Source organism: Mytilus edulis, chromosome 3, assembly GCF_963676685.1.
Source record: "Mytilus edulis chromosome 3, xbMytEdul2.2, whole genome shotgun sequence".
Taxonomy (NCBI): domain Eukaryota; kingdom Metazoa; phylum Mollusca; class Bivalvia; order Mytilida; family Mytilidae; genus Mytilus; species Mytilus edulis.
Genome location: NC_092346.1, coordinates 104422096 through 104442017, shown reverse-complemented (window position 1 = coordinate 104442017; position 19922 = coordinate 104422096). Strand labels below are relative to the sequence as shown.

At 31.2% G+C, this 19922-nt stretch overlaps 1 protein-coding gene across 6 annotated transcripts in view; it reads right to left on the bottom strand.

Moving 5' to 3' along the window:
- Nucleotides 1-6196: 6196 nt before the first annotated feature.
- The window catches only part of LOC139514715 (lysine-specific demethylase 6A-like), a 76854-nt gene continuing 63128 nt past the window's right edge, over nucleotides 6197-19922 (bottom strand). For all 6 annotated transcript variants that reach the window (XM_071304286.1, XM_071304289.1, XM_071304288.1 and 3 more), the window contains 12 exons: nucleotides 19379-19491; nucleotides 18946-19045; nucleotides 18384-18454; nucleotides 17602-17733; nucleotides 17283-17356; nucleotides 15046-15254; nucleotides 12770-12884; nucleotides 12299-12443; nucleotides 11841-12025; nucleotides 11064-11190; nucleotides 10387-10557; nucleotides 6197-9786 (listed from right to left, as the gene is read on the bottom strand). In XM_071304286.1, the coding sequence (XP_071160387.1) occupies nucleotides 9766-9786; nucleotides 10387-10557; nucleotides 11064-11190; nucleotides 11841-12025; nucleotides 12299-12443; nucleotides 12770-12884; nucleotides 15046-15254; nucleotides 17283-17356; nucleotides 17602-17733; nucleotides 18384-18454; nucleotides 18946-19045; nucleotides 19379-19491 (1463 nt within the window). In that variant the 3' untranslated portion in view covers nucleotides 6197-9765. The remainder of the gene's footprint in view (nucleotides 9787-10386; nucleotides 10558-11063; nucleotides 11191-11840; nucleotides 12026-12298; nucleotides 12444-12769; nucleotides 12885-15045; nucleotides 15255-17282; nucleotides 17357-17601; nucleotides 17734-18383; nucleotides 18455-18945; nucleotides 19046-19378; nucleotides 19492-19922) is intronic.

Below are 19922 nucleotides of genomic sequence, written 5' to 3'. Positions count from 1 at the left end.
ACATAACAAAACTTCATTTTATTGACATAAGGCGATCGATATATGGTCAAGGAAACTACGAACTATCCGAATTGTTTCAAAAAATCTACACTTCTCCTTATATATGGGGCACAAAAACTCCCGAAGAAAAAGATAAACTGTACAAAAAGGTACTAGCGCACAAGACCTTAACAGACAAAATGATTTTCTCATCAAATGGGAAACTCGTCATTCCCAATGTGAAGCGTCTAGCTCGTAAGCCAGGTCAACGACATAGACCAAAAAGTGCAGCTGCAAGAACAATGCCGCGGTTTGCCAAATGATTGTACTTGACTGTTACATAGTGTATCTATATATGTAAATATGTATATCAATATAAATTAATTTAAAAACTATGTTATAAACTGTTATATTTTTTAAATGTCATGAAGTGTTATGTTTTAAAAATGTCATAAACTGTTTAAAAATGTCATAAACTGTTATATTTTAAAAATGTAATAAACTGTTATATTTTGAATTATTTGTTTTCTTATGTGTTTGTTAAGAAAAATATACATGTTTTAACTTTTTAAACAGACAGAAATACAAAATAAACACGACAGTAACAACAAACACAGAACACCAAATACCGTATACATGTTTAATCAGTTTATAAGTGGATTATAAACGGGTCAAGGTTGAGTGAACATGAATTTCTATCGATTACACTGATTGAGGCGCGTGTCGATAAAACATTAAATAACTTTCTAATTACAAAAGTTATGATTATGAAATTTGAAATTATGAAATTTTTCAAAGTATATTTCTATATGCCATGTCCTTTGTGGCCGCTGTATCATTCCATCAGGTCCTTAGTGCACATTTTTGTTCTTAGTGCACTAAGGAGGTCCTTTGCGGTATTTCTACGGACCCGTTTCAAGACAATAAATTGGAGTTATCTCTATGTCCATATGATGATAATGGTTGTTTAATCACCTAAAACCAATGCTTTATGAAATCTTCAATGAAAATTGGAGTTATCTTTATTTGTCCAGAATAGTAGTTGAATCAACTTAAATTAATTCTATATACACATGTATACAATATACAATGCAATATTCACTTTACTACCAACTGATAAATTAAAGCCATCTTTACCATTCAGTGATTACAAACACTTTGATTACCATTCTAGGGTTATGCCCCTTTACAAGTTGAAAAATTGAAGATTTTTTTTAGTTTCTGTTCTTTTAACTTAAGTTTGTCTCAACTTAATATAATGAAATGTGTATATAATGCTTATTGACTCAGTTTAAGTTAAATTTTTGGCAGCTTCACTTTTACAGTTCTTATGTTATGTCCCTTTATAACGTTATATGCTAGCGGGAGAATCGTCTGTGTCCCTTTGGACACATTCCCATTTATTTTTTTAGAAGTTATTATTTTTAATATTAATTTTAACCATAGCTGTATGGCATTTTATATTTTAATATTTTATGATGTATTTAAACAGAGGCGGATTTAGGGGGGGGGCAGGAGGCCAGGGCCCCCGGCTTTTTTTTTGGGAAAAAATTTGGTTGCTTATATAGGGAATCACTGAAGCGTGACTGGAGCGGGACCCCTCTTAGGTCAGTCATTGAGCCCCCACTTATGAAAATATCTGGATCCGCCACTGTTAAATGAGTAGTTATTGTTGCAAACTCCATTAGTTTGAATTGAGATCATTTTTGTTTTACAATAATTATTGTTTGAATATAAAAGCAAAATATCTTGAAATATATTCATTTTATTACATATATTCATTTCATAATTTAGGAAACAGTTCATAAGCCTTGATAAATGAAATTTTATTGAATTTTAATCATGCAAAGGATATATATTTTTAATCATGCAAAGGATATATATTTCTTGACACCATGAAGCCATTTTAGTACCTGTCTACTTTGACATTTTGTTTTCTTAACAATTATTTGATCATTATTGATATTTATTCAATAAATTTTAATAACAAAAATGATGTATAATATATAAAAGTTCAAGAAAAATGATTTTTTTTTTAACAGGACTAAGGTGTTTTCTTCTTTAAAACAGATTTTTTTCTGTGACTTGCTGTCCACCACTCTTGCTTAAATGCCTCCCTAATCGACTAGTTATGAGTAGAAATTATCTGACAATGTTTCTTCTTTTAGTATAATAGTCCCAGTTTTTTGTTAATTCAATTTTGGGACTTAAATACTCGCGAATTACCATTCAAAATGTTATTTTCGACAGTTCTATTAATCATTGATTTAAAAAAATGTATTTATTTAATTTATTCAACATACCTCATAAAATTCAAGCAATCTGTTTTTTTAATGTTCTTAACCAGTGTTTTTTCTGGAGTGCAAGTCAGCTGTGTTACGGAAGTTTAAATTGTAAGTTATCAAAATTTCTGATCTCAATTTTTATAAGAACCTTATATATAATCACGTGTATAAAGTGACATTACACACAGCTCCCTTGCGATTTTATGATTATTGAATAAAACGGTTATAAACAAAAGAATTTGTTTATTGTGTCGTGTAATTAAGCATTGACAGGTAGATAATTTGTAGGGGAACTCTAATTTACCTGTATATTTCACACGAATGCTTACCTATCACTTTTAGCAGTTAAAAATGTAAGGGTTCCGCGGTACCCAGTGTCTCCCCTACTTTTGCTGTTAATCGTAGCCTCAACAAAAATGAGGGAAAAAATCAATAAATATTCCTCTCGATAATATCTTTTGATTGTTAGAAGCTTCTGTCAAAGTTGGGTAAAAATCCAGAATAGTTTATGAATATAATAAATGTTTTAAAAACTTTAACCGCAGACTGTATGTAATGTTAACTGGAAGGTCCATTTATAAATAAAATGCAGATAAAACAGGTACAAAATTTTAACAAACTTTCCTTCTAGATACTAGCTTTTGATCATAAACAAGCTTCTGTCCAAGTTTGGTACAAATCTAGAATATAGTATAAGAAAGTTATTAAAACTTTAAAAACTTTAACCTCAGAGTGAATGACTGAATGGATTGTTTCCTGGCAGAAAAATTAAGTCCTTTTATAAATAAAATACTGAAAAAATAATTTTTTTTTACAAAAGTAACTTCTGGATACTTACTTATGATCATAAACAATCTTCTGTCCAAGTTTAGTACAAATCCAAGAAAGTTAAAGAAAGTTAATAAAATGTTAAAACTTCAACCACAGAGTGAATGAATTCGTCAGAAAAACGAAGTCCATTTATAAGCAAAATATGGAAAAAAGTGGAATTTTATATTTACAAAATTTACTTGGGATACTATCTTATGATCATAAACAAGCTTCTGTCCAAGTTTGGTACAAATCCGGGATAGTTTAAGAAAGTTATTAAAATTTCAAAAACTTTCACCACAGAGTGAATATTTGTGGACGCCGACGGAATGTTGGATCGCTATGTCTCGCTTCTTCGACTTAAGTCGAAGCCTTGACAAAAATGAGGCGGGGAATTGTAATTCTATACAAATTCAATCTGCAATATTAAAGGGGGGAGAGAGATAAAGACATAATGTTTTCGAATTTCAGCTACGTTTCAACGATCTAAAGGCGTATGCAAAATTTTAAGAAAATCTGTGACAGTCCATTTACTGTAACTTGATCTTAAACTCCGCTACATTAGTTAATTTATAGCCACTTACATATTGAACCATTGAAGTACATGTATTACCAATAATTATAAAACATAGCTATATCATGTATAATAATGAACGATATTTTAGGCTATTTACAGCCATCAACATTACAAAGTAGGATGGTATTAATTCATAACAACAGCCATTTATGATTATGCATTGAATTTGATTTCGGAAATTACAAACTTTCAATGTTGTTTTTGTCGAGCCTGCGAATTCTGTCACAGAAAGCTCGACATAGGGATAGCGAACCGGTTACGTTGGCATGAACTAACTTTATATTTCAGATTGAGAAGGTAGAAGACCTAGATCCTTCATACTTTGTTTTACAGATGCGTTATGTTATGAAGTTTTCGGCTGTCATATGTTCATTATCCTTGACCTCATTTTCATTTAGCATCCTTAATTTCTCTCTTATAAGTAATAATAACTGTATTTGATATTTATCTTGCAAAGTCCTCATGCCCGTCAGACAGTTTGACCTCGACCTCATTTCATTGATCATGGATCAGTGAACAAGGTTAAGTTTTGGTGGTCAAGTCCCTATCTCAGATACTTTAAGCAAAAAATCAACTATATTTGGTGTATGGAATGATTGTAAGGTGAACATGTCCAATTGGCAGGTGTCTTCGAACCTTGACCTCATTTCATGGTCCAGTGGTTATGATTAAGTTTTTGTGTTTTGGTCTGTTTTTCTAATACTGTATGCAATAGGTCAAATATATAAAGTGTATGAGAATATTTTATGATGTACATGTCAGTCTGGCTTTTTTTTTACCTTTACCTCATGTTTATGGTTCATTGCTTAATATTAAGATTTTGGGGTCTGTTTTTCAAATACTATAGGCAAAAGGTCTTTTATATTTGGTGAATGGAATTATTGTAAGGTGTATACGTCTGTCTGGCAATTATCATCTGACCATGACCCCCTTTTCATTGTTCATTTAATGACATTAATGAATGTTAAGTTTTCCTAGCTCATTTTGTTTCTTAACTCATTCGCCCTCAAGAGGTTTCTGGAAAATCAGGCATTTTCGAAAATTTGCAATCATATGCAAATTATATGCAAGTTAGCAGACTCTTGATGCTGTAACTGATGTTCATCTATTAAACTATATATTGAGATTTGGGGTCGGATGGCATGGGTTGGGGGTGGGGTGGGAGGGGGAAGATTTTCTCGTGGGTTTGAACCCACCCCCACTGAAAAATGGTAATTTTCCGTCTATTTTCCGATTTTTTAACGACCTTGAGAGGCGAACATTGACCAGATTGTGTTTCTTTGTCATTCAAGTCTTACCCTAGATACAGCAGTCCATTCATGCTAACTGGGAGTTTATGGGTCTTAAGTGTCTTGCTGGCGAATTATTATTGTTAAGTCAGGTCTGCCTAAATGTCTGTTTTTCCGGATTTTTGACAAATCGGTGACCTAGATTTTACAGACTAGTCTCCTTTTGGACATATTATACCTCTTTGTGTTCCTATACCACCTATGCATGAATTTACGATAATAGTTTATACCTACAATGACTACCAGTTACGTAGGGGCCATCAAAAGATTCCCACCCCCACCTGATTTTGGCTACTTTTCACGTTTTTCCGATTTTGAACTCTTAAACAGCTTTCAAAGTGCCATATTTTCATTAACAGACGTCTGAGAAGAGTTTATTGACCATGAACTGCTTGGTTGAAGTCCCTGCTATTATGACAGTTTAGGTTGGGCATTTCAAAATAGGTATGGAGGGTCATACGGGCCATCAAAGAATGGTTGTCGCCATCACGCCTACAGGCGGGATTGGGGGTTAAAGGGTTAAGATACTATATGCAAAAGGTCAACAATTTTTAAAGCATGTCAAGATTGTAAGGTGTACACGTCTGTCTGGCAGGGTTCATCTGACCTTGGCTTCGTTTTCATAGTTTATTAATCAATGATAAGTTTGTTTCTTAGATATGCAAACTACATTTCAAGCATATTTGATGTATGGAACATTTGTAAGGTGAATATGTATTTCAAATTTGGTTTATCTGAACTTGACATCATTTTCTTTGATCATGTTAAGTTTATGTGATATTTGTAATAAAGTTTTTTGATTTTTTAATGTTTGTTTGTTATTTGCATAATTCCATATTGATGGCAGATCTTTGATAGTCTATAGAATTTACTGACAACTTTTAGATTTGACTGTGTAAAGCTCAACATTGAGTACAAGACTGCCAACTGTTGCGGACTTAATTAACTCATAAATGTCTTTGTTTCGTTAGGTTGCTGTCTCATTGATGTTTTTGTCCATACCTCTGGTTATTCATTGTACTACTAGTAGTTCTGTCTATGATACTAACTAGGATGTCGTTGTCATTTATGATGCTAGTTCTGAAGAGAATGTCTAGGGTGTTCTTGATCAAAATGTATGGAGAGATATTTGTGTCAAAACTCTTTGACTGAACATGGTTACTGAAAACTAAACTTTGACATAGCTGGAGTATTTCTCAACGAGTAAGGAGAGAACCAGTTGTGTCTGAAATTTTAAAGAAATAACAACAAGTATATAGAAATATTGGCGTGTTTTATTATAACACAGTATAAATATCATTATCAATGTGGCCACAATAAAAATGTTTCTAAATCATCATTTATACAGCTAACTATGAACAAGATGAAATGCTGCTTTTAAAGCAGTGAACAGGAAAACGTGAGAATTATTTTAACTACTTATTTATCAATTTCATGTGTTTTTATCTAACATTGTAATAATTGTTAACTATTGAATACAACTAATAGCTGCATTTAAAATTTTGTGAATTATGTTTTATATTATGGAGACAATGTTCTATTGACCACATGGGAATGATAAACAAGAATTAGAAATATTTTATATTATGGCCAAACACAGCTGAGAAGTGAGGTAAAACAAGATAAGTTAAACATTAAATTTACACTGTATGAGTACACTATTGAGATCAGACTAATAACACATTTCTGGCATATAATCCCAACTTAATCATAACAAAATCATTTGGAGAAAAAGTTTTACTGTTTATTTGGAAATGTAAATTTTTCCAGTCAACCTGATTTTAAAAATCAAATTTTATTATATGTACTCCACAAATTTTTGTCTTAATAAGTATAAAAAAAAGAAACTATTTTATTGTTTCCATGGAAACAGCAAATTATTTTCTCCAAGTAAACAGTAAATGGTTTGCTGGACTTCTCTGGGTTTTTCAATGAAGCCAGATGATAACTATAAACAACTGAACTGTTTAGCAAAGTCAACCATTCATTCTGATCAACAACAAAAAAATCACAATATTTACATAGATCAATGGAAAAAGTCATGGAAAACACGTTTAAAAACATATTTTGCAACAAAAAGATGTAAATCTTCCTTTTGGTCCCTCTTTTATAGAAAGTTTAAAACAGGGATAGAAAGTCTGTGTTCCTTATCAGGTATTGGCTATTTTATAGCGGCCACTTTCTATTTATGGGTAGCCATAGTGCCCGGAGAAAATCATGACCTTTGACTGGAAAACTGACAATCCCAGTCAATTTAGATTGGACACCTGCCATGTGGAAGGTTCGAGCAGACAGAAATAGTGTTGACAAGCCAGCGACATAGTAGAACTACTTAGTCCACTCATCCAATCATTTCAATATTAAAACTATTCCACTGTTTTTGCACAAGGCATTATATTTAATTTCATTTGTAAGTGTTGAGGAATAAGATTGAACATTCAGTTTACATATGAAATGTTTATATAACAAAAAGCACCATAGATCACAATCAGAGATTTAACAGGGGAAACAAATATACACAGGTAACAACCAGGGAAGTTATTATTAACTCAGCAAACTATATTTAGCACATTAACAATTACACCAATCCTAAAAATAGCTCACTCCAAACACCTACAGAACACATATATACACCATGTACATTCTGTCATACAGTTTAAGTATGACTACCTCAATAAATTTACATATCAACGAAAAAATAAATTTCAAACTAACAACACACCTCCTTTTGATTTATTATATAATGTGTAACAAATAAACGTGTATATTTCTTTAATCGTAGGTTTTGTATTTCTATAGTTTGTTACCTCCCTTTCTAACATCACATGGTATATACTTCTGCAACATCTATAAATTGATAACCATACTTTTTTCTTTATTAAATTAAAACATTTTAATACCAAAAGTTTTATCAATTTAAAAAGTTCCAATTTTTCCCAATAATCTCAGTTATTTTAAATATTACACAAATCGCCTCGTTCACCTTCACTACAAAATTATCCCAAGATAAATATATCAAAATATTTAAAATTTGATAGTGACGGGAAATCTCAGTCTACAACTGCTTAGGAGGTTGGAGTTATAGTCTGTCATCATTTTTTATTATGAGAAGGATTGTAGTTTCATTTATAAAAATCCAAAATATTCCATTATTCAATACCAACAGACTACCTCGGCAAACCGGCCAGGTTATCATAAAGCCTCATAATTGACTTAAAACAAATTATCAAAAGGGTTAGTTCCTCATAAAAAATGTTCCATCATATAAAACCTTTCACTAAAATTATGAATACCACACATCTATAAACATTAAAAAAAATCTTTAGAAAAAAGCACATTTTTTGCAAAAAACATTTATTCCTTAGTTATGAATTTTTAGAAATTGACCAAAGCTCCACAGCTAAACACAAATGTGGTCTTACCACAAGATAATAAAAAGTGTTGTTTATTATTACAAAATATAAATAAATAAGCCATACACAGTGTAATTTAATAAACATACATGTTTTTTTAAATAAATTATAATAAAATTTGAATATAAATCTTGTGATGATAATTACAATGAAATTGAGATCAATTAAGTTATAAATGTGATGGTTTGTGGAATGGAAAACAAAAAAGATTATAACTCTTAGAATACCTGAGAGAATTGCCCATTAATGCTCACATACCTATATCTATAGTATATAGGAATTCAGAAAATAGGAATTTGCTGTTGTCAAAAATAGTTAAAGCAGGCTTGAATAGCATTGATTAAAAAGGTATTATAACCAAAGTATAGCAGCTCTTATATCTTTTCGGGAGTTTTTATCAAATATAAAATCTATTGTCTTTTTCCATTCCATCAAACCATCCCATAGTTCCCTGCCTAACAACACAAAAATATGATGGGGCATGATAAATATGATAACCACTCTGACACATCAAAAGCCAATCAAAACCTAATAAATAGACATTGTTTTTTTACAGAGGACTGACTTTCCTAAACTGTTCAAAATTCCGTTAATTTGCACAAATTAACTGCTTTTCATTATATTGGAATTTTAGTTATATCATCAGACATATGTTCTTTTATTTATATGGAAAATTGTAACAAACAGATGCTATTTTCTTTCTGTTTTTTTATGACAATTATTTAATTTGAATTTTTTTTTTTTTACTTTTAATCACCTGAATAGCTGATATTCCACAGATCTATCATTCAACTCGTACTCCAATTCAGTGTCCATTCTGTATGAAATTTGTACAGAAATATGATCATATTTACGTAACCATGGTAACAAATTGTGAGGTATAATGATGATCTATAAAAATAATCTGATGATCCCTATTTTGATAATTTGCATAGGATAAAAATATACTTGGCCTTATACAATACTAGGTGGTAGTATGTTAATGAAAATAATTCAGTACGGATCAATTCTTAAATCATACAAAATAAAGTTTCACAAGTGGGCACTTTTCTTTCTGACTTGTTAGTCGATTGTTTAGAGTTTATACAAGGATGGTCAATGAACATTATAATGTAGGAATGCTTGCTGAATAGTTCGGACATCGTTTATTTGTTCCATCACTAGCAGATCTATTTAGGTCAATTCTAAATGGACAAAATTCACAGTGGTTTAAAATTAATAACCAGAAATATTAGTAGGTTAATAAATAAGTTAATTTGATAAGCTGACAAAATGTTAATAACTGTACTGTTGAAATGATAATTCACTCAAAATAGAAAGCAATGAACTGATATTGACATATAATACAATAGTGGTGTAGGCTATCTGCATTGTCTCCTTTTAGTTCAGGTCATGACAGGTTAGGATATTTATCACACTGATGCTGTTGGTAACTGAAAAATATACACATTTTTTTTATCATTATGGATACATTTATTATTCTAATAATGGATATAAAGGTAAAATGACAATTTAACAATAATATCATATGCAACTACCAGTATGTCGAACAAAATAATCAACAACCAATTTTGGTGTAAGGAGTGTAAAATGATTTTATCACTATATCCAGTGGGACACAACATTTCGTCATTTTAAGACTTTATTTTAAAATGCCAAGTCTTTTCAAATTATAAAATGTAACTGTCTAGAGTGTAGAGTGTAGAAATATAGTAATGCTGGATATTAAGTTGTAGATGGACAAACTTCAGCTTTCTTTATCAGAAATCTGCAAAGTTTTGTTTTTTCTGTGTGAAGTTGTCAGACATTGTGGTTTTATTTCATGAAATTGACCAATGGAGATCTGGGATTATAAGAACCACACATTAAAATAAATAACTGGTTAGTGTAAGCAAAAATTGACCAAGAACTACAGTTTTTTTTTATTATACTGCAGATGTACATTAAAAGTTACGATTATTATTTGATATTGAAATTAATACCACTACTGTTCTGTTATATTCTTTTTCTTGAACATAACAATATATACTTACATGACATGAGAGTTGGAAGCGATCGTAGACATCACATAGTTCTTCTAATCTGTATTGATTAAGGATGATAAAGCCTTCTAATATATTACTGATTTTCCTCCCACAGTCCATACAATGGACAACATATTTACGATCTTGTTCCATCACAAATAAAACATCAAACACTTCAACCTTCAAAGACAGAATTAATGGGACATATTTATTTAATTGTAGATTTAAATATTTCATATACGGGACAACAATATACTTTATCAATATCTGTGTGATACCTAATGTCACAGATGCAGATATTCTAAATTTCTTTTGCTGCATATAACATGTTTACTTTTCAAAATGATTCACATTGAAAGTGAGGTATCCTTTTCATATTTATATGAAAACAAACAAAAACTTTGTCATAACAAATAAGTTATATAATGTAAATAATGTCAGACCATATAAACCTAAGCAAGAGACACATTATGAAATAAAGGTATAAAAGTTTAAAACTATAATAAACCAGCACCTGGTCAAATAACTATTCTAATCTAGTCAACACTCATTTTCAATGACAGTTAAGTTTTGTCTTTTTAAATTGTAAATCTTTTCATTTATTTTATTAATAGAACTTGAATTTTTGTTTGTCATACTTTGAAGTAGGAAAAGTCTCATTATCAGATCCCCTATAAACTACTTACATCACAGTTATTGCAGTAGTGAGCAGCCTCATTATCAGATCGACCTTGCCATTTGATGTCTTTCCCCATGGCTTCCACAAAATCCATTGTCAATCGAATCTGTTTCATAGATCTCATCAATACAGTTCTACAAAAAGAACAAAAAGAAGTTCAAATTTCCAATTCACTATTTGCCGACTTTAATACCTGGCATATATACAATAACAGTGAATAGTTTATCCATTTTGAGTCTATCTTAAATCCATCTAGGGCATGTTGTATAAGTGACATTTCCATTGTTTTGAATGTTGTTTGGAATCGAGGGCATGTTGTATAAGTGACATTTCCATTGTTTTTGAATGTTGTTTGGATGGTTGATCATTGGACAAATAAAGGTTTTCCAAAAACACCTTTAAATATTTTTTGTAGATTTCTAATAGTTTTCTTTATCTTTTTTTATTAAAAAATGTGCAAGTCTTCCTAAGAAAATGTGTGGATGCTGTTCTCGTCTAATACTATAAATAGAAATGATTAAACCAATTTTAAGTATGGGCAACCCCAATAATTACCCTAATCAACAATAAAGAGCACAACTTCATGTCCTGTAAAACACATACCTTTGTGCAAGATTGGATAAAATATGTGTCAATCCAAGGAGATATGGATAAACAACAAAATGGTAGATCAGTCCCCTTTCTGAAAGCTTTGTGAAATAGCGATTGATCTACTGCATTGTTTTGTGAGATAACAGAGGAACTGATGATAGCAGATATGTGAATTAAATATTTCAATACTTACTTGACTAATTCAAAGAATGTTGGTTCTGAGATTTGTAAATTACGGGCTATATTCCAGGACAGATGCTGCATTGGAACAATAGATTTATAATTCTGTAACTTATTCCACTCGTATCTTTCTATGCCCATCTGATAGGCTTTGTGATTTACAGGTCCTACGTTCCAGGCAATATTATTACACCATCCCTGTTAAAAACAACCAATCATTTTTAAAATCCAGGTTTATCTGGTTATTCTTATGTTTATACAGGAGTGTGTAATCACATATCTAACTATTATACCCTTGTTATTAAAAAATATTTATGCAATTAAAGTGAATGCCGAAAGAATTCACAATCTAATACTTGTTGGTAGTTGTCCAATCAGCATTAATCATCATTTTCTATAAAAAAAATTAAAAAAATTAACAAGCTGACATTTGACCTACAGAAGATAAACTTTTAAATGTAAGCCACTTACCACTGCCTGGACCCAATGAACTGTTCCACATCCAACCCATACTAAATCACCAGGCTTCTGGATAAACCTGTAGACTGGTACATTTTCTTCATACAGATCTTCTAATATAGGCCACCAAGAACCAGTCAAATAATTCAGATTATTTCTGGAATAAACATTAAACTTAGTCTCACTGAACTTTTATGTGTGTATTTTTTAAAATCTTAAAATACTATCAACCATCTAAATATATTATTACTTAAGGTTAGTCTAACACATTTATGATCCTTATAACTGTGTAAAATATACTTCAAGAAATCAATACCTTTTAATATTCTAAATATAGTTGTTTTAAGATTATTTATATATTTTCACTTTTGGATTGTTTCAAAATATTTTCAGGTGTATTGTAAATTATGTCTTAATAAATTTGCCTCTGTGGTTTTGCGTTCATTTACTTAATAAAAATGTGTATAACACCCCAATAATTACCTTTCACACATATTTTGTATAACACCCCAATAATTATCAGGAACACCAAACCATTCACAATCTCCAGGTCCTATGTTTATATTTATGGAACCAAAGTTGTTGTTTTCTTGATGACCTGAAATGGAAGCAGGTTAGTTTAGCTTTATAACATATTCTAGACCAGTTGCTTCGCAGGGCGCAGCATTATACGACCGCAGAGGTAGAACCCTGAACGGTTGGGGCAAGTATGGACACAACATTCAAGCTGGATTCAGCTCTAAATTTGGATTGTGATTAAATAGTTGACACAGCATAGGTTTCTGACACAGAATGAATGTGGTCTAATGAACTTAAACAAAAAATGTTGCCTTTGAGCAATTCACTATGCTGTTGAATATTAATCCTCTCAAAAAAATGTTTGAAGAAATTTTCTTTTTATTTATGAAATCTGAAATGAAAAAAATTGACCCCCCAATTTTTTTTTCACATCCCCCTTTCCCTTATTTCAAAACTGATCTCAATTCAAATTTCTAATGAAGTTTGCAACAATAACTACTCATTTAAATACATCATAAAATATTAAAATGTAAAAAAAGTGCTTGTTATTACTGAATGGTAAAGATTGTTTTAATCTATCAGTTGGTAGTAAAAGTGAATATACATTGTATATTGTATAAAACAATGATTTAAGTTGATTCAACTACTATTCTGGACAAAGAAAGATAACTCCAATTGAAATCCAATTGGAATTTCTTGCTATTGCACAATATTGTGCAATTAGATATTTCTTGCTATTGTGCAATACTGTGCAATTGAAAATATTTGCTATTGCACAATACTGTGCAATTGAAGATTTCTTGCTATTGCACAATACTGTGCAATTGAAGATTTCTTGCTATTGCTGAATACTGTGCAATTGAAAATTTCTTGCTATTGCACAATACTTAATATAATAATTTTTGATCCTGATTTGGACCAACTTGAAAACTGGGCCCATAATCAAAAATGTAAGTACATGTTTAGATTCCGCATATCAAAGAACCCCAAGAATTCAATTTTTGTTAAAATCAAACTAAGTTTAATTTTGGACCCTTTGGACCTTAATGTAGACCAATTTGAAAACGGGACCAAAAATTAAGAATCTACATACACAGTTAGATTCGGCATATCAAAGAACCCCAATTATTCAATTTTTGATGAAATCAAACAAAGTTTAATTTTGGACCCTTTGAGCCCTTTATTCCTAAACTGTTGGGACCAAAACTCCCAAAATCAATACCAACCTTCCTTTTATGGTCATAAACCTTGTGTTTAAATTTCATACATTTCTATTTACTTATACTAAAGTTATGGTGCGAAAACCAAGAAAAATGCTTATTTGGGTCCCTTTTTGGCCCCTTATTCCTAAACTGTTGGGACCTCAACTCCCAAAATCAATACCAACCTTCCTTTTGTGGTCACAAACATTGTGTTTAAATTTCATTGATTTCTATTTATTTAAACTAAAGTTATTGTGCGAAAACCAAGAATAATGCTTATTTGGGCCCTTTTTTGGCCCCTAATTCCTAAACTGTTGGAACCAAAACTCCCAAAATCAATCCCAACCTTTCTTTTGTGGTCATAAACTTTGTGTCAAAATTTCATAGATTTCTATTAACTTAAACTAAAGTTATAGTGCGAAAACCAAGAAAATGCTTATTTGGGCCCTTTTTGGCCCCTAATTCCGAAAATGTTGGGACCAAAACTCCCAAAATCAATCCCAACCTTCCTTTTGTGGTCATAAACCTTGTGTTAAAATTTCATAGATTTCTATTCAGTTTTACTAAAGTTAGAGTGCGAAAACTAAAAGTATTCGGACGACGACGACGACGCCAACGTGATAGCAATATACGACGAAATTTTTTTCAAATTTTGCGGTCGTATAAAAAGGCTGAAGTAGTACTCATTGCATCCAAAGATCTGTCAGAGTGTTCAAATTACTTTCAAAGGGAACTAACTCTGATACACTTTGACACCAAATAGGGGAACTAACTCTGATACACTTTGACACCAAATAGGGGAAATAACTCTAATTTTTTTATAAGGGCATTATGTTTACAATGTACGTTTTTAAAGTTGTTAAAAAAAAAGAGAGGAATATATCAACATTTCTTCAAAGAAAAAGAGATTTTACATTGAAAATTTCACTCACACTTTATGTCTCAAACTTTTTGTATTTGACACAAATTCAACAATTAATTTTACTGAACACACATACTATAAACTCCATAATGACTGATTATCCTGTACATACTAACCTGGCGTCCGTGATCCTGGAACTTTCATATACAGCTGAACAGTGTTCATACCCAATATTGTATGTCCCACATGACTTAGAAGATTGCTGGCAGACACAACACGACAGAACGCTGGTAATTTCATCAACTCCTGCAGTTGTGGCTTCCATTTTCTTTCGTCTGACAGATCAACATTTGTACCAAACTTTATATACTTATATTTCTTCTTTCTGAAAATACATAAAATCATCTCTCTTATGTACCTATGTGGAAACTAAATTAAACAGATATTAATGCAATAATCATAACAACAATAGTCAAGCAAGTACTGCTGAAAGGAGTAGGTTCAGTAAGACCCCTTTTTGGCCCCAAAATATAGCAGTTTTACAAAATTGTTAAAATGTAAACATTTAGTTATTTATTGGACAGTAGAATGCTTCTGCTACATAAATATGGGCTGTTTTTGACAATGCAATGCACATATATCCAGTACTAGCACCATTAAGTCATGCTAAATTACTGAAATAATCATAATTCTAGCATTTTAGTTAAATTTTAGACAATTTTCGTGTAAAACGAAAGTGGCCACATTCGTGTTCATCCTTAATATTGAAATGTAAGTTGTATTTTATGATAATACATAATATATATAAAGGTTGAGGATGAACACAGATGCAGCCACTTTCATTTTTACCAAAAGCCATCTGAAAAGTGACATTTTTCGGCATATTAGGTAGATTTTTCATATTTGAGCTTGAATCGGATCGTTTTTAATGACTCAATCTGTTAAAATCTTTCACATAAACTAATTAATTCAAATAAAATAGACACTTAAGTGTTTAAAAAGTAGTCAAAATCTTTCGTCAGATGAACCTGAAATTTGAGGCCAAAACCGGTCCTTACCGGACCTACTCCTTTTATCCTTAAATCAGCAAAAGGCATTTTGAGAATTGTGAAATACTGTAAATTCAGAAATTTGTATTCATTTATCATTGCGATACTTGAAGAAAAGATAAATCTTCATATAGATGAATGTCATATATCAGAATGAAGAAAAGAAAATGATCGCGAGTAATAAAGATGGACAATTTGTCATGCTAAGAATACCCCTACCCTTACTTGTAAATCAAAGTATAAATTAACAGGATGTAGGTGTTGGATATGTAAGAATATACCTAGTGCAATGTTATAAGAATATGCCTAGTGTAATGCTATAAGAATATACCTAGTGTAATGCTATAAGAATGTACCTAGTGTAATGCTATAAGAATGTACCTAGTGTAATGCTATAAGAATGTACCTAGTGTAATGCTATAAGAATGTACCTAGTGTAATGCTATAAGAAGGTACCTAGTGTAATGCTATAAGAATGTACCTAGTGTAATGCTATAAGAATATACCTAGTGTAATGCTATAAGAATGTACCTAGTGTAATGCTATAAGAATGTACCTAGTGTAATGCTATCAGAATGTACCTAGTGTTAGCAATGTAATACAATGAGAATGTTCAGAATTTTACACTATATGAATTTACCAATATAAAACAAAGAGCTGTGATATGATAGCCATTGAGACAACTAACCACAACTTTTCAAATAAAGTCGATGTCAGCAACCATATGGCCTTCCACAATGAGAAAAAAACCATTCCCTATAGTCAGCTATAAAAGGACTAATGCTATACAAATTTATCTGTTAAAGTGCTATAATAATGTTCCTTTGTATGATTTAAATAGATCACACTTCTTGTCATAATAAATTTAACTAGTGTAATGCTATAAGAATATTCAGTCTTCAATTTATATTGAGATAAAGGTAATAGAGTAGATCATGTTGAATATGACTGTATTCCTTATACTTGAAAATTATATACTGTGGATTCATATAATTTCGAGGATACCAATTTTTGTGGATAAAGGACAAATTGTATTTTTAAGAGTATTTAATTTTGAGGTTGTACAAAGGTCTACATACAAACCTATAGAAAATTTGAAATTAGGTGAATATTTAAATTCATGGTTCACCTATAGCAATGAAATCCATGAACATCAAACAAATAAAATGAAGCCATAGTATTTGGAATAAATCAGTCAAGGACGTTTCTAACCTGTCATTTCATTGGTCATTTCCTGATGAAACTATTGAAAGACAGAACTCATAAAACTGCAGGCGTTTTTACCTCAAATTTTGTTGGAGGCCTTTATTTACTTACACTTCATAACTGACAATATATAAATGGTCTTTCCTAGAAATACATACCCTTTAGGTCCAGTGGAAGAGTTTGAATCACTGTCAGAATCTCGATGGATCCCTTTAGATTTATCATGTTCCTCCTAAAAAGAAATATTGATAAATCACAATCTCACGAGAAAACAAAAATGTTTATTGATCATTGAATATCAAGCAAATGGTTTTTTTTTTTAGTTGTGCATATTTATTTTTGTTTTTCTTATGTGCATTATTTCAACCTTAAGGAATTTTATTTTACTGCTAATATAATCCATCACTCCTTCATCAATGATAGAGAAGTCCCATTAAAATTGTTCCAAATTTCAATATTTATTTCTAAAAGACATACCTTAAGAGACTCCTGGAATGACGAGGCTTGATACTGAGCATATTTAGCTATAGATGTAAGTCCTCGGCTACTATCACACCGCCAGAGTTTGTTCCCATAGGTATCACGATTCTCATCTGGAGCTTGTTGTCTCTGAAACAAATAATTATTCAAATGAACCTTTTTTTCAAAGATACCAGTCAAAGGTAAAATTAAATGGGGAATGTGTCCATGGGACACAGGTGATGCCCCCTCTTGCATATAATGTTATAAAGGGACATAACTGTAGAACTGTAGAAGTGACCCTACCCAAATTTGTACTTGATTTGTGTTTTGTGGTAATAAGCATTGTGTATAAGTTTCATAACATTTCTTTGAGGCAAACTAAAATATGAGAACAGAAACAAACAAAAAATCAGCAATTTTTCCATTTAAAGAGGGGCATAACTTTAGAATGGCAAAAGTGATGTCACCAAAATTCAAACTTGATCTGTGTTTTGCGGTAATATAAGCATATTGTATAAGTTTCAAAACTTTTGGTTGAGGCAAACTAAAGTTAGAGAACTGAAACCAATTTTGGGACATATGGATGGAAGTACAGATGGTTTAACTTGATGGTTATTAAAGATTGAATAAAAAGTTGCTAATATTTAATGTTAACCTACCTGTGTTCTGACTTCTACAGGATGATTATATTTAATATTAACCTACCTGTGTTCTGACTTCTACAGGATGATTATATTTAATGTCAACCTACCTATGTTCTGAATTCTACAGGATGATAATATTTAATGTCAACCTACCTGTGTTCTGACTTCTACAGGATGATCTGCATTAGCTTCTACTAAACTTTTTGTTGAGAACAGACCTAAATCTGCAAGATAGTATATATAAATATGACAATCTGCATGAATAATAAAACAAAGCAAAAGCAGTTCTGCCTAAAATAAAATAACAATAATAGCTATAACAAATTATAAGTCACAAGGTGTAATTAAAATGAATCAGTCAACAAACAAGACGTCCATAAAATCCAATTGTATAAGCCTTTGTATTTTCCTCTTTGTAAGCAATTGTATTATTCTTAAAATCATCTTCTGTACATTTAGTTAAATTGTTTTTAAGAAACTATGGTTCTTACTCCCTCAAGCAAATTTGACCTCAGATGAATTTGGCTTTTACTTTTCAGGTTGATAAACAGCTTTCCGTTATTTAGGTATTCATACATCTTTGGATTTTAGTTTTTGGGGTTATAGGAGTTTCTGAAGAAGGTACAGAAAAACTGTCAGTTCTTGTATAATTAAATTCATTAAAACCTTTATGGGATGTCAACATAGGCCACTGAATTTCTTTTTCATAAATTACCTAATTTCAAAGCTCCTGCCAAGCCTCGTATTACTACCACTGGTTGAGAGTAACAGTACTGTTGAAGTTCTAATGAAAAAGCATCTTTCTTTGTATCTAACTGTAATAAAAGAGAAAGCATAACTATGAAAAGTTAGAAATCCTTTTTTTTTTAATATCTCTCACTGCAAAGCTACGACTTAAATAAAAAAAAAGTGTGAAAAAACTAAGTTATTCAACACAGTGAAAAAGTCACAAATTATCAACAAAAAAGGAAGTAAGTATCTTACTTGTCTGAAACATGCTCTTATTTACATTTCATCATAGTCTAGTTGATGACCAAATATAATGTCTTTATGTTAATCTGTTTCTCAGAAAAGTGGGACAGAAATAATTTGGTATGTTAGATAACATAAGGTAGTGAATGGGGACTAACTCAACACATGATACTTACATAAACACTTGGTGTTGGAGGGTTGAGTCTGTCTTTTGGCAGAGGAGGAAATGGTGAAGGAGGAGGCCTGGGTATTCCATCTCCCATCATACTAATGGTCACTCCATGTTTACCTACAATGATTTATTATACAGATCAAATACTGTTGTGGTCAATATATATTTTGTCTCTGGAATACATTAAAACTAACACAGCTAAATATAAGATGCTATAGAGAATTTGTCCAATAAAGATAAATGTTTGACCCAGTCACATGTTTGCGTCTGTCTTAAGCGAGAAGACTCTGGCCTTTGAAAGTCTTGCATGATTTTTAATTTTAATTTATATTTTTTGGAGTTTAGTATGACGTCCATTATCACTGAACTAGTAAACATTTTTGTTTAGGGACCAGCTGAAGCACGCCTCTGGGTGCTTGATTTTCTTGCTGTGTTGAAGATCTATTGTTGGGGCTTTGGCAGTTTTTTGCGTTTTGGTCAGGTTGTTGTCTTTTTGACACATTTCCAATTTCCATTCTTAATTTTAGTGTTCTAGTATTTCAGTTTAC